General features: G+C 41.6%; 1 protein-coding gene across 4 annotated transcripts in view; it reads right to left on the reverse strand.

Moving 5' to 3' along the window:
• DNAAF4 (dynein axonemal assembly factor 4) overlaps positions 1 to 2,611 on the reverse strand; it is a 40,999-nt gene extending 38,388 nt beyond the window's left edge. For all 4 annotated transcript variants that reach the window (XR_007519925.1, XR_007519924.1, XR_007519923.1 and 1 more), the window contains exons 1-2: positions 2,291 to 2,611; positions 1,819 to 1,966 (exon numbers count right to left, since the gene is read on the reverse strand). Coding sequence is in view for 1 of the 4 variants with exons in the window: in XM_049906073.1 (XP_049762030.1) it covers positions 1,819 to 1,966; positions 2,291 to 2,413 (271 nt within the window). In the remaining 3 variants the exon portion in view is untranslated. The remainder of the gene's footprint in view (positions 1 to 1,818; positions 1,967 to 2,290) is intronic.
• Positions 2,612 to 12,423: the final 9,812 nt, after the last annotated feature.

A 12,423-nucleotide genomic window follows, 5' to 3' on the forward strand; every position in this document is an offset into this window, starting at 1 on the left:
TTAAACGCTAGCAAGCAGCCATCTAAGATGCATCAACTGGTCTCAACCCACCTGGACCAAAGAAGAATGAAGAACACCAAAGACACAAGGTAAGTAGGAGCCCAAGAGACAGAAAGGGCCTCATAAACCAGAAACTACATCAGCCTGAGACCAGAAGAACTAGATGGGGCCTGGCTACATGCAATGACTTCCCTGACAGGGAACACAACAGAGAACCCCTGAGGGAGCAGGAGAGCAGTGGGATGAAGACCCCAAATTCTCATAAGAAGACCAGACCTAATGGTCTGACTGAGACTAGAAGGACCCTGGAGGTCATGGTCCCCACACCTTCTGTTAGCCCAAGTCAGGAACCATTCCCAAAGCCACCTGTTCAGACAGGGATTGGACTGTACTATGGGATAGAAAATAATACTGGTAAATAGCAAGCTTCTTGGATCAAGTAGACACACGAGACTATGTTGGCATCTCTTGTCTAAAGGGGAGATGAAAGGGAACAGGGGGTCAGAAGCTGGCAGAATGGACACAAAAAGAAAGTGGAGGGAAGGCGTGTGCTGTCTCATTAGGGGGAGAGCAACTAGGAATATATAGCAAGGTGTACATGAATTTTTGTATGAGAGAGTGACTTGATTTGTAAACTTTCACTCAAAGCACCATAAAAATTAAAAAAAAAAATTAAGCCTCAAGAAAGCATTAATAAAAATGTTGTCATCCCTTCCATTCTCAATGTTCCCTACTCAAGGCTTAACTGCCACAGGCGTAAAGACATTCCAGGCAGTAGATAGAAAGTTCTAGAAAACATGACAACGAGAAGAGGGAGGAGAAAAGCAGGACTAAAGAAATAGAGGGCAACTAAACCAAACCAAACCAAACTCATGGCCCACAGAGCTGACGCTGGCAGCAGTGCCCAAGTACGGTTAAGAGCACAGAGAACCAGACTTAGAACGGGGGAGCTCAATTCTGGCTGCACAGAATAATCCCTGGAAAAGTTTTTAAAAACTACCAAGGCCCCACCCCAGAAACTGATTTGATTGGTCCAGGGCACAGTTCAAGCATCCATACTGTTTAAAAGTTCCATGTTGTTGTTGTTGTTAGGTGCCTTCAAGTCAGTTCTGACTCATAGCGACCCTACAAACAACAGAAGAAAACACTGCCCAGTCCTGCACCATCCTCACTATTATTATGCTTCAGCCCATTGTTGCAGCCACTGTGTCAATCCATCTCCTCCAGGGTCTTCCTTTTTTTTCACGGACCCTGTACTTTACCAAGCATAAAATCTCTATAGGTGACTCTAGCATGCAGCCAGGGTTGAGAACCACTGCGCTAGGGTCAAATTACAAAGTTCTAGTTCCAGCTCTTCCACTTACTACGTGTGTGAACACCGTCAATCACTCAACCCTTCTGTGCCTCGGCAACCTCCTCTGTCAAAGTGGGTAATAATACCTAAATGACAGGTGGCTGTGAGGATTAACAGATGTGCCAGTGCCTACCACAAAGTTAAGCACTCAGTAAAGGCCATATGGGGGAGGGTCTAACCTACTAAGATTCAGACCCACATCTGCTAACAGGCAATTATCAATGTGCTCTACCTTTTTAATAATTCAGTCTTTGGGTTTGTTTATTTTAACCTTAACCCTAAACCTAGCCCCTAAACCTAACCCTAACCCTAACTTTTCTACCTGAAGCACAATCTCACTTAAGTCAGGCCAGTGTGCCTTTCTTCCCTAGAGAGGCGATACAGTTGTTTCAAAAGAGAATTTGCTCAAAAGCATAAAACAGAAAAAGCACAACCAAAAGAGCATCTTTCATTAAGGAACTTACCACCTGATAGGGAAAGGCTCTCCCACATGGCTGCTTCTTTTTTGTACAAGGTAAAGACGATAGTATCATTCCCAATCTTGGCTTTGCTGCTCCCATCATCTATGGGAGCATAGAGAAACACCTCGAATAAAAATGGAGGGAAGTTGACCTATTCAGAAAAGGGGAAAACAGAAGCTAATTTAATTTTTTAAAAAAATTAAGCAAATTAAAAATACAAACGTTAAGAAATAAATGGAAAGAGGCCAAAAGCATTCTCTTAAATGTCCACTAAAGTTATTCCAGATCGTGGAAAATTAGCAAGGCGTCCCTTCTCTGATGACACCTGCCTACAGACGAGGTGTACGGGGTCCATTATAAACCCCGGTGGTCATCCGCCGGCGAGCCTGCCGCCCCCGCCGCCCGCACTCCGGCGCCGCGCTCCCGCAGCCGCTCGGCACCGCCCCCGGCCTGGCAGGCACGGCCGCATCTCTACCTTCAGATAGCTGTCGGTGCAGAACACATCGGCGTCTCTCCCGCAGACGCCCCGGAGCGGCACGGACAGGAAGACTGCACTCTCCGTTTGCTGCCAACTGTAATCGCTAACCTGAAGGGGCATCCCGGCGGCGGCCGAACGTAAGGCGCAGCTGGTTGCTGCCCGCGCCCGATCGGTTGCTAGGGAAGCTGGGGTCACCGTGTGCTAGCCCTTCCGGGTCAAGCCTGGCCCGGCGCCCCCGCATTCCCGGCGTGCCCTGGGCGGCCCCTTCAATCGCCCGCGGGCCCGCGTTCGCGGCTCAGTGGCTGCCCGGGAGGTGGCGGAAGGCGGCGTTTTAGGGTCTCATTACCCCTTCTCTGCAGCATGAGCGAATGTCTGAAGAAGGAGGCCTACAAATTCTGCCAAGAAAGAAAAGCACTTAATGTCTGAAAATGCAAAGAAGGGATGTGGACTTAAGCGTAGGAAAGTGCGACCGACGAGGCGCGAGTGCGACGTCCCCGCATGATTGCGGCACTGGACTCCGCTGTCGCTCTGACACAGACTGTAGGAGCTGATTTCAAAATTTCTGGGTCGGCAGAAAGCCTGGTCTAGGAGCTTCCTGGCACTATTGTAGTCCTCCAATTCCTGTTAACTGTTTTTTTTTTTTTTTTTTTGGTAAGGCTACCAAAAGCCTCCATGGGCCGCTATGAGTCGGAACCAACTGGTTGGCACACTACGGGGTTGGTTTGGGAAGGTTGGAGGTTTCAGTCTACCCTGCGGTGCCTGGGAAGAAAGGCCTGGCGATCTACTTCTGGAAAAACATTAGCCACTAAAAACCGAATGTGGAGCATGGTGGTACTCTGACACACACAGGCCACCATGGGTGGAAATCAACTCAACAGCAACTGGAAAAGCGTTGGATACAAGTTTTGAGAACTGGGGAGAAATGATTCTGTGACTCACATGTGACCAATGATTTGCTGCACCTAAGCAGTAGGGTAAATTGGATTTATGTAGATATATCTTACAATTACTCAGGTAGGCTATGAACTCTTGCCCTGGAAGGAAACCTGAAAATCATGTCCTCTCAGCCTACACTTATTTAAGGAATCTGAGACCCTTATTCTTAAACCCATTGTCACATAGCTAGTGGCAGAACCATGATTAAAATCCTCATGTCTTAACTCTTATTCCAGTGTTGGTTCCCCCATAGCTGCTTTCTGTAGAGTTTACTGAATAGGGTATGAATTACTGGAAGTCGACGCTAACTCAGTGAATTTAATTTAGGTAAGCATCTACAAATTACTTGTCACCTAGGGATTTGGATTTTAAACTTTACTTTTGTTGGGTCTTAACACAAGAAACTTCAAAACTCCTGAGGAATTCCTTGAGGAGCGTTTAGGAATAACAGACTTGAGGGGAAAATCTTTCCCACCAAACAAGCCTTCCCTCACTTAACCAATTTTGTCAGAGGTTTATTATCTCAAGATCCCTGTAACTTTGAGCCCTGAGAGTCATCCTAGACTTCTTCCCTTTCCTTGTTGCCCTAATCAAGATGAATCCTACGGATTGTTTTTTTTTGTTGTTGTCTCAGACATTTCCCTCTTTGTTTCCTGTATTGGTTTCCTAAGGCTGACGTAGCAAAGTACTACATACGGGTGGCTTATAAGAACAGAATTTTATTCTGGAGCCCAGTAGTGTGAATTCAGGGTGTCGGCAGGACCCAAGTTCTCTCAGAAGTCTTTAGTGGAATATCCTTTCTTGTCTCTCCTGGCTTCTGGCAGTCCCAGACTTTTCTTGGCTTGCGGCTGCAGCATAACTCTGTTGTCACATGGTGATTTTTCCTCTTTCTGTTGCTCCTGTTTCTTCTATAAGCACACCACTCAGATTGTATTAGGACCCACCCTATTTCAGTATGGTCTCATATTAATCGATAACACCTTTAAACCCCCTTTTTCCAAACAAGGTCACATTCACAGGTACCAGGAGTTAGGACTTCAATATCTCTTTGAAGGCCAGTAGTCAATCCACAGAGCCCTTGTGGTGGAGTGGTTACAAGCTTTGCTGCTAACCAAAAGGTCTGCAATTCAAATCCACCAGCTGCTCCTTGGAAACCCTAGTGGGGAGTTCTACTCTGTCCTCTAGGTTTGATATGGGTTGGAATTGACTCGATGGCAGTGGATTTGGTTTTCTTGTTTTGTTTTATAACTAGCAAGTCCACTCCTATGTGTGTATATACCCCCAGAGATTTCTAACAAGTTCCCAGGTGATGCTGATGCTTCGCAAAGTAGTTTCCTAGAACAGGATTTTTCAACCTCCACACTATTGACATTTTAGGCCGTATACTTCTCTGTTGTGTGTGGGTGTGGGTGAGTGGGGAGGAGCTGTCCTGTGTAATGTAGGATGTTTAGCAGCATCCCTGGCTTCTTCCCACTAGAAACCAGTAACACCCCCCCCCACCCTGTGACGACCAAAAATGTTTGTAGACATCGCCAAATTGTAACATTGCTCCCAGCTGAGAAACACTGCCCTAGAGAAAGTCTTGCTTATGTACACTAGAAGGTATTTCCAAGTATTTGTGGCAGCTTCATAGCAAAAATATGAAAACAAGCCATATATCCAACAGGTACATTCACATCACAGACTATCATACAACAGTAAAGAATGAACTGTAGCTATACACTGTATGGGTAAGAGAAAAAGTCTTATATGACCTTTATGGAAACCCTGGTGGGGGAGTGGTTAAGAGCTATAACTGCTAACCAAAAGGCCGGCAGTTCAGATCCACCAGGCACTCCTTGGAAACCCTACCGGGCAGTTCTATTTTGTCCTATAGGGTTGCTACGAGTTGGAATCGACTTGACAGCAATGTGGTGGTGTTTTTTTTTTTTTTAACGCAACCCTTAAGGAATAATGCCTGTTTAATAGAACTTTAAAGCAAAGAAAACTAAACCTATTGGGTAAGTATTCCTATATATGTGGTTAAACTATCCAGGAAAGTAGGGTGATAGCATCATGGTTAACTCCTAGGTAAAAGTCATGCAGGTGGAACCCTTTTTGGTAGCTAGCAGAGATGAGTTCCACAGCCACACTGCATCTATGAAGACAGGGGTTCTTGGGGGATGGTCCTGGCCAGCAATATCAGCATCTCCTGGGAACCTGTTACAAATGCAAATTCCCATGCCCCAGCCCAGACCTGCTGAACCAGAAACTGTAAAGGTAGAGCCCAGCAATCTGTGTTTCACAAGCTCTCCGTGTAATTCGGATATAGTACACAGTTTGCGAGACACTTGCTTAGGGAACAGGCTTTACTGAGGAAAGGAGAGGCTTACAAAGCCAAAGAAAGGCACAAGTTCCCCCATTCCTCCCTCATCCCAAGAGGAAGCACTGTCCTTGGAGGAGCTCTGTCCCATTTTCATATTCCCTTCTTACAGAACAAACAAGAAAGAAAACTTGTCCATAGGGAAACTACTGGGGCACCAGGCAGTCTCCAGCTAGGTGCCGCCTATCTATAGAAGTTGTCACAGAAAGTCAGCGGCTCAATATCTGGAGACCTTGGGTCACAAGGAAAACTACAGTTGGAGAGAGAAAGGACCAGACCCATGGGAAGCTGAGTACCGGTTCATCCCCCCCCGCCCCCACCACTGGGAGAATGGAGGTCCAAGTCCATGGCTCGTTGCCTAGGAAAACCCAGAGAGAACACCCAATTACTTTTGGTTGATTCAAAGCTTGTGACCAGAGAGCATCAAAGAAATTGGCAAGTTTCTTCCCCACCCTCCAATTTTGGGTGACAGGTTTGTTCATTTTATTCTCATGATTCATAAATATACAAATATATTATTTTATATATAAAAATATTACAGAATTAAAGTGAAATTTTATTAACAAACTCTTTAGTATAGGAGGGTCCTTATTTTCTCCTTGAGTATAATGAAGTTCTTAGGGAGTGAAAATATACATTATGAAGCAAAAATTAAATCTGATTTGTTATTCTTAACCTAAAATTAATTATCTAACATAATTTTATTTATTTTTGATGGTCAAATTTGGCCATTTGGAAAAGTTGATTTATTTTTTAAGGTCAAGTGATGAGATCTTTATTTATTTTTTTTTTTAATTATTGGGTTTCTGGTGAAAGCTTACACAGCAAATTAGGTTCCCATTTAATAATTCCTATACATATTGCTCAGTGACACTGGTTACATTTTCCACATCCTGTCAACCTCGTTATTTCTAATTTCTATGTCTTTCAGTGCCACTCCAGAACTTTTAAAAGAGTGCTTCTTTCTGGAGACAAAATGATTTAGGCCCAACTTGAAATTTTTTTTCTTTCTTTTCCTCTCCAAGAAACGGAATCAGTCACTGTCTGAGAATCTTTAGCTGTTTTTAGTAGAGAGTGGATTTCAAGACTAAAGTCTAGGCACTAGGTTTAAATACATTAGTTATTTTACTATTTTAAATTTGGGATTTAGGAAAAGACAATGTGGTTTACAAGTAGACAGGCATATACAGAACTCATGTAAAGAGTATGAAGTGACCCTGTATTCTTAGATTTACATTTACAGTGTATAGATCTTGATGATTTTTTCTATTAGACTTTTAGCACAATACCAGTTATTTTAACATAAAGAACAGCATCTTAATTTACTTTTAAGTAGAACAGCTATCATTAAAGTAGAATTTTACATGACTAATAAGAGGAGAATATAAACATAAAGTTATGTTTTGGTTTTGTCCACAATTTTTTTTTTAACATTTTATAACTGAGTTTAGTTTAAATTTGTTTTTATATAAATACAGATGCTTATTACTATATTAAACTTTCTTATTGTATTTTGGATGAGGGTTTACAGAGCAAATTAGTTCCTCATTAAACAATTAATACACATATTGTTTTGTGACACTGGTTGCCACCCCCACATGTCAACACTCTCCCCTTCTTGACCTTGGGTTCCCTGTTGCCAGCTTTCCTGTCCCCTCCTGCCATATCGTCCTTGCCCCTGAGATGGTGTGCCCATTTAGTCTCACTCTGTTTTATGGGCCTGTCTAATCTTTGGCTGAAGGGTGAACCTCAGGAGTGACTTTATTACTGAACTATAACAGTGTACAGGGGCCATACTCTTGGGGTTTCTCCAGTCTCTGTAAGGCCGGTAAGTCTGGTCTTTTTTTTTTTAATGTTAGAATTTTGTTCTACATTTTTCTCCAGCTCTGTCTGGGACCCTCTACTGTGATTCCTGTCAGAGCAGTTGGTGGTGGTAGCCGGGCACCCTCTAGATATACTGGACTCAGTCTGGTGGAGGCTATAGTACTTGCTGTCCATTACTGCTTTGGAATAATCTTTGCTTTGTGTGTTTGGTTTTCTTCATTCTCCCTTGCTCCACACAGGGTGGGACCAGTGGAGTATCTTAGATGGCCACTCACAGGCTTTGAAGATCCCAGACGGTACTCACCAAAGTAGAACGTAGAACATTTCCATTATGAACTACGTTACTCCAATTGAGCTAGATGTTCCTGAGACCATGGTCACCAGCCCTCAGCCCAGTAATTCAGTTCCTCGGGGAGTTTAGATGTGTCTATGGAGCGTCCATGACCTTGCCTTGTACAAGTTTGCTGGCTTTCCCAGTACTGTGTACTGTTTTACCCTCACCATAGTAACTACTTATCTATTGTCTACTTAGTATTTTTCCCTCCCCTCCCCTCCCTTGTAACCACCAAAGAGTCTTTCTTTTCATGTATGAAGTATAATATTAAACTTTTAAAGTTCTGAGATTTATTAAGTATCAGTAGATTAATATCAAAATATATTAGTGACATAGTATTACCCAATAAACAAGAATCAGATATTGTAGTTACAAATCAAGCTGACAGTATGTTTAATAAAATATTCTCCCTGTTCTTATCTTGATTACCTTACCTTGATTGCCTTCATAATGATCTGGAAGACCAAGTTAAAATTTGGAATTCTCAGTCAGCTTCGAGTTTCATGCAGGACCATGGCAGAGGAAACAGCCTGTCCTTGGGCACAGAGGTGTGGACGCCAGGAGAACAGGCTGCTCTCAGGAAGACTAATCAGACAAAAGACACTTTCAGCTCCTAGAAATGGCTCAGGGCTGGTGGGCAGGGAACTGTCATATTCAGGGTAGCCAAACCAGTATGGAAGAGGGGACACGAGGTCTGGGTAGTACATTGCCTTCACCCACAGCTTCCCTGCCCCTTGGAGGGGGTGCAGCAGGAAAACGATCAGAGGCCTAAAGCAGGGGCCTCAGGGTCTAAGGTCGGGAATGTTAACATCTTTTCATGCTAAAATCTTTTTTTTTTTTCCCCCTAAGTCCTTGCTGTGAAAATTTGGTTCTTCAACTTTGTGTCTGGAGTCAGGCAAATTTTGGTTAGAATCCCAACTCTAACTTTTCTTAGCTGTATGTCCCTGGGCAAGTTTCTCACCCCCGAACCTTTATTTCCTCATCTGTAAAATGAAGGCAATAATATCTATTTGTAGGATATCAAGAGGGTTACATCATTCCGTGTAAAGGGCTCAATGTTACTATTTCGTTCAGACAATTTAGTAGATCCAATGCTTTCCTCTTGTATTTACCCATAAGCATTTCTCTGATCCACATTCTGGACATGAAATGGCTTTCTGTCTAGCTGAGGATAGAAACAAGGTTTTTAATATTCATAAACTGAATGCCAACTTTGACAACTATACCCATGATAGGGAACACAAATCCAGTCAATCTCCAAATCTTAAATATCTCTCAAACACATTCACTTTTCAGTGACTCACTTGACTATCATTACTTTGATGCTCTAATGGTGCCATATTTGGTCACTGGAAATCCCTTTAAACTCATTCCTGTGTCTTTTAACATGTGCTTACAATTCTCTTCTTAGGGTTTTGACTATTTAAGTGCATAATCTCTGAAACATGTTTTTATTAGTAACATTTACCTAAAAATCACCTAGAAAAGATTGAACTTTTCTTCAAATATCACAGTTCTTCCCATGTAAGCTCTTACAATAATGTTGATTTAATTATGAAATATGAGGTATAACAAGTAATTCTAATTATTTCTACCTTTTTTTTTTTTTAAGAATAAGTCTTTGTGATTTCCAGGGCCCTTCTGGGAAAACCCAAAGATGGTTTAAGTCTAAAAGACATCTTGGAAAACATCTTCTTCATAATTTAGGGTTTGATAATAGGAAAGTATAATCAAAGAAGTTATTGTTATGGGTCAAATTGTGTCCTTCCCAAATATGTGTTGAAAGCCTAATCCCTATATTTGTGGAGCTGATGTCAGATGGATTTTGGCTGAAAGCAGAGAATACCAGAAAGATGTTTACCTGTGTTTTATTGACTATGCTAAAGCATTCAACTGTGTGAATCATAACAAATTATGGATAACATTGTGAAGAACAGGAATTCCAGAACGATTAATTGTGCTCATGAGAAACCTGTACATAGACCAAGAGGCAGCTGTTTGAACAGAACGAGGGTGGCTGAAAATTAGGAAAAGTGTGTGCTAAGGCTGTATCCTTTCACCATAGTTATTCTATCTGTATGCTGAGCAAATAATCTGAGAAGCTGGTCTATATGAGGAAAAACAGGGCATCAGGATTACAGGAAGACTCTTTAACATCCCACAATATGCAGGTGACACAACCTTGCTTGCTGAAAGTGAAGAGGACTTGAAGCACTTACTGATGAAGATCAAAGACTTCAGCCTTCAGTATGGATTACACCTCAATTTAAACAAAAATCCTCACAACAGGACCAGTAAGCAATATCATGATAAATGGAGAAAAGACTGAAGTTATCAAGGATTTCATTTTACTTGGATCCATAAACAATGCCCATGGAAACGGCGGTCAAGAAATCAAACAACATATTGCACTGGGCAAATCTGCTGCAAAGATCTCTTTAAAGTGTTAAAAAGGCAAAAGTGTCACTTGAGAACTAAGGTGTGCCTGACCCAAGCTATGGTATTTTTAGTCCCCTCGTATGCATGCAAATGCTGGACCATGAATAAGGAAGACCGCAGAGAATTGATGTCTTTCTGGTATTGGCAAAGAATATTGAATATATCATGTACCACCTAAGAATAAACAAATCTGTCTTGGAAGAAGTATAGCTAGAATGCTCCTTAGAAGCAAGGATGGCAAGACTTCATCTTACATACTTTGGACATGTTGTCAGGAGGGACCAGTCCCTGAAGAACATGATGCTTAGTAAAGTTGAGGGGCAACAAAAAAAAGGAAGACCCTCAACGAGATGGATTGACACAGTGGCTGCAACAATGGGCTCAAACATAGCAACAATTCTGAGGATGGCACAGGACTGGGCAGTGTTTCATTCTGTTGTACGTACAGGGTTACTGTAAGTCGGAGCTGACTGGATGGCACCTAACAAAAACAACATACCTACGGATGTAATCCTGTTTGGAAATATGGTGTTTTGTGTTATGTTAATTAGGTCATACCAGCGTAGGGTGGATTATCAGCCTAATCATTTCTGAGTTATAAAAAAGCAGAGTAGACATAAGAGACACACATGGGGAACACAGATGCCACATAAGGATCTCCAAGGAACCAGGGCTACTGGCAAGGAAAGAAATCGATACAGCTGAGACCCTGATTTGGACTTTTATACTACAAAACTGTGAGAAAATAAATTTCTGTTCTTTATAGCCACCCGCTTGTGGTGTTTGTGTTACAGCACCACTAGGAAGGCAGGACCTTCCACTTTTTCCTTGATTTAGTTTGCATATCAGATGGCAACATTTTTGGAGAAGATAGGTCTAGCCTAAAAGGATGAATCACATTTGATCTGAACTAATTCACATTTCTCAAGGGAAGTCCGCTGGGAGGTTTTGGAAGACCTCACCCCCCGGATGAAAAGAGCAACATGAGCCACTTCTCCTGCTTGCTTTTGGATGTTTTGTGAGAAAATTATGTCTGGAACAGTGATAGGCATCTTGCAATCATGAGTTAAGAGAATTACAAAGAAACCAAACCCATACAGTTTCCTGACACTGAACTGAATTAATCAATCCTGGCACAGTCTCTCTTCAAACTTTATGTGAAATAATAAATGTCTTGTTGTAGCCACATTTGTTTGAATATTCTAAATGCATTTTGACACAGGTTTAATGATTCACTTTTGGGTTTGTTTTTTTTTTTTTTTTTTTTTTGCCTACTTGAGCTATCATTTTCTGATGGAAATTTGTTCAAAAATCTCACATAATTGCTACTGATTTCTCCTGTAATACCATCTTCTGCTTTACACATACTGAGGCCCTGTTATAAGCTTACATGTTCATAATTATTGTATCATTTTGATGGGCTGTTCCTTTTCTTACAAAACGTTCTTTCTTTTCTATTCTTTTTGCCTTTTTGTCTGATATGAACATTGCCATATATTGTTCTTTGATTAGTATTTTTCTGATACACCTTTTCCTATTTTTTACTTTTTTTTTAAATATGTTTTTGGATGACCAAAATACATGTTTATTGTTGATAATACCAACAAGAAAAATCACCCATACTTCCACTACTCAAGGGTAGATAAACATCATTAATATTTTGACATGTTATGGATTGAATCGTGTCCCCCAAAAGTACGTGTTGGAATTGTAACCCCTCAACCTGTGGATGTAATCTCATTTGGGAATATGGTTTTGTTATGTTAATGAGGCCATATCAGTGTAGTGTGTCATAAACCTAATGACTATTGAGATATAAAACGAGAAGGTTAGACACAGAGAGAAAGCACAAATGGGATAATGGTAGCTGTCACATGGAGACAGTCAAGGCGCCGAGGAATGCGGGGTTACAGAAGCTGAGACGAGGACCTCACCTCAGAGCCAAGAGAGTGAGCCTTCCCCTAGAGCTGTGCCCTGAATTTGGACTTCTAGCCTCCTGAATTATGAGAAAATAAATTTCTATTCTTTAAAACCACCCACTTGTAGTATTTCTGTTGCAGCAGCACTAGATAACTAATCATGTCAGACTTTTAGAAACTCATCATTCTGTATATAACCTACCATTCCTCTAAACTTTTTTCACTTAATAATTAGATCGTTTTTTATACAATATGAAGTTTCAATTCTACAGTTTTCCATCATACAGATGGCCTTAAAAATAATTTAAACTATACA

The sequence above is a fragment of the Elephas maximus genome, chromosome 13 (genome assembly GCF_024166365.1).
Source record: "Elephas maximus indicus isolate mEleMax1 chromosome 13, mEleMax1 primary haplotype, whole genome shotgun sequence".
Classification (NCBI taxonomy): Eukaryota; Metazoa; Chordata; class Mammalia; order Proboscidea; family Elephantidae; genus Elephas; species Elephas maximus.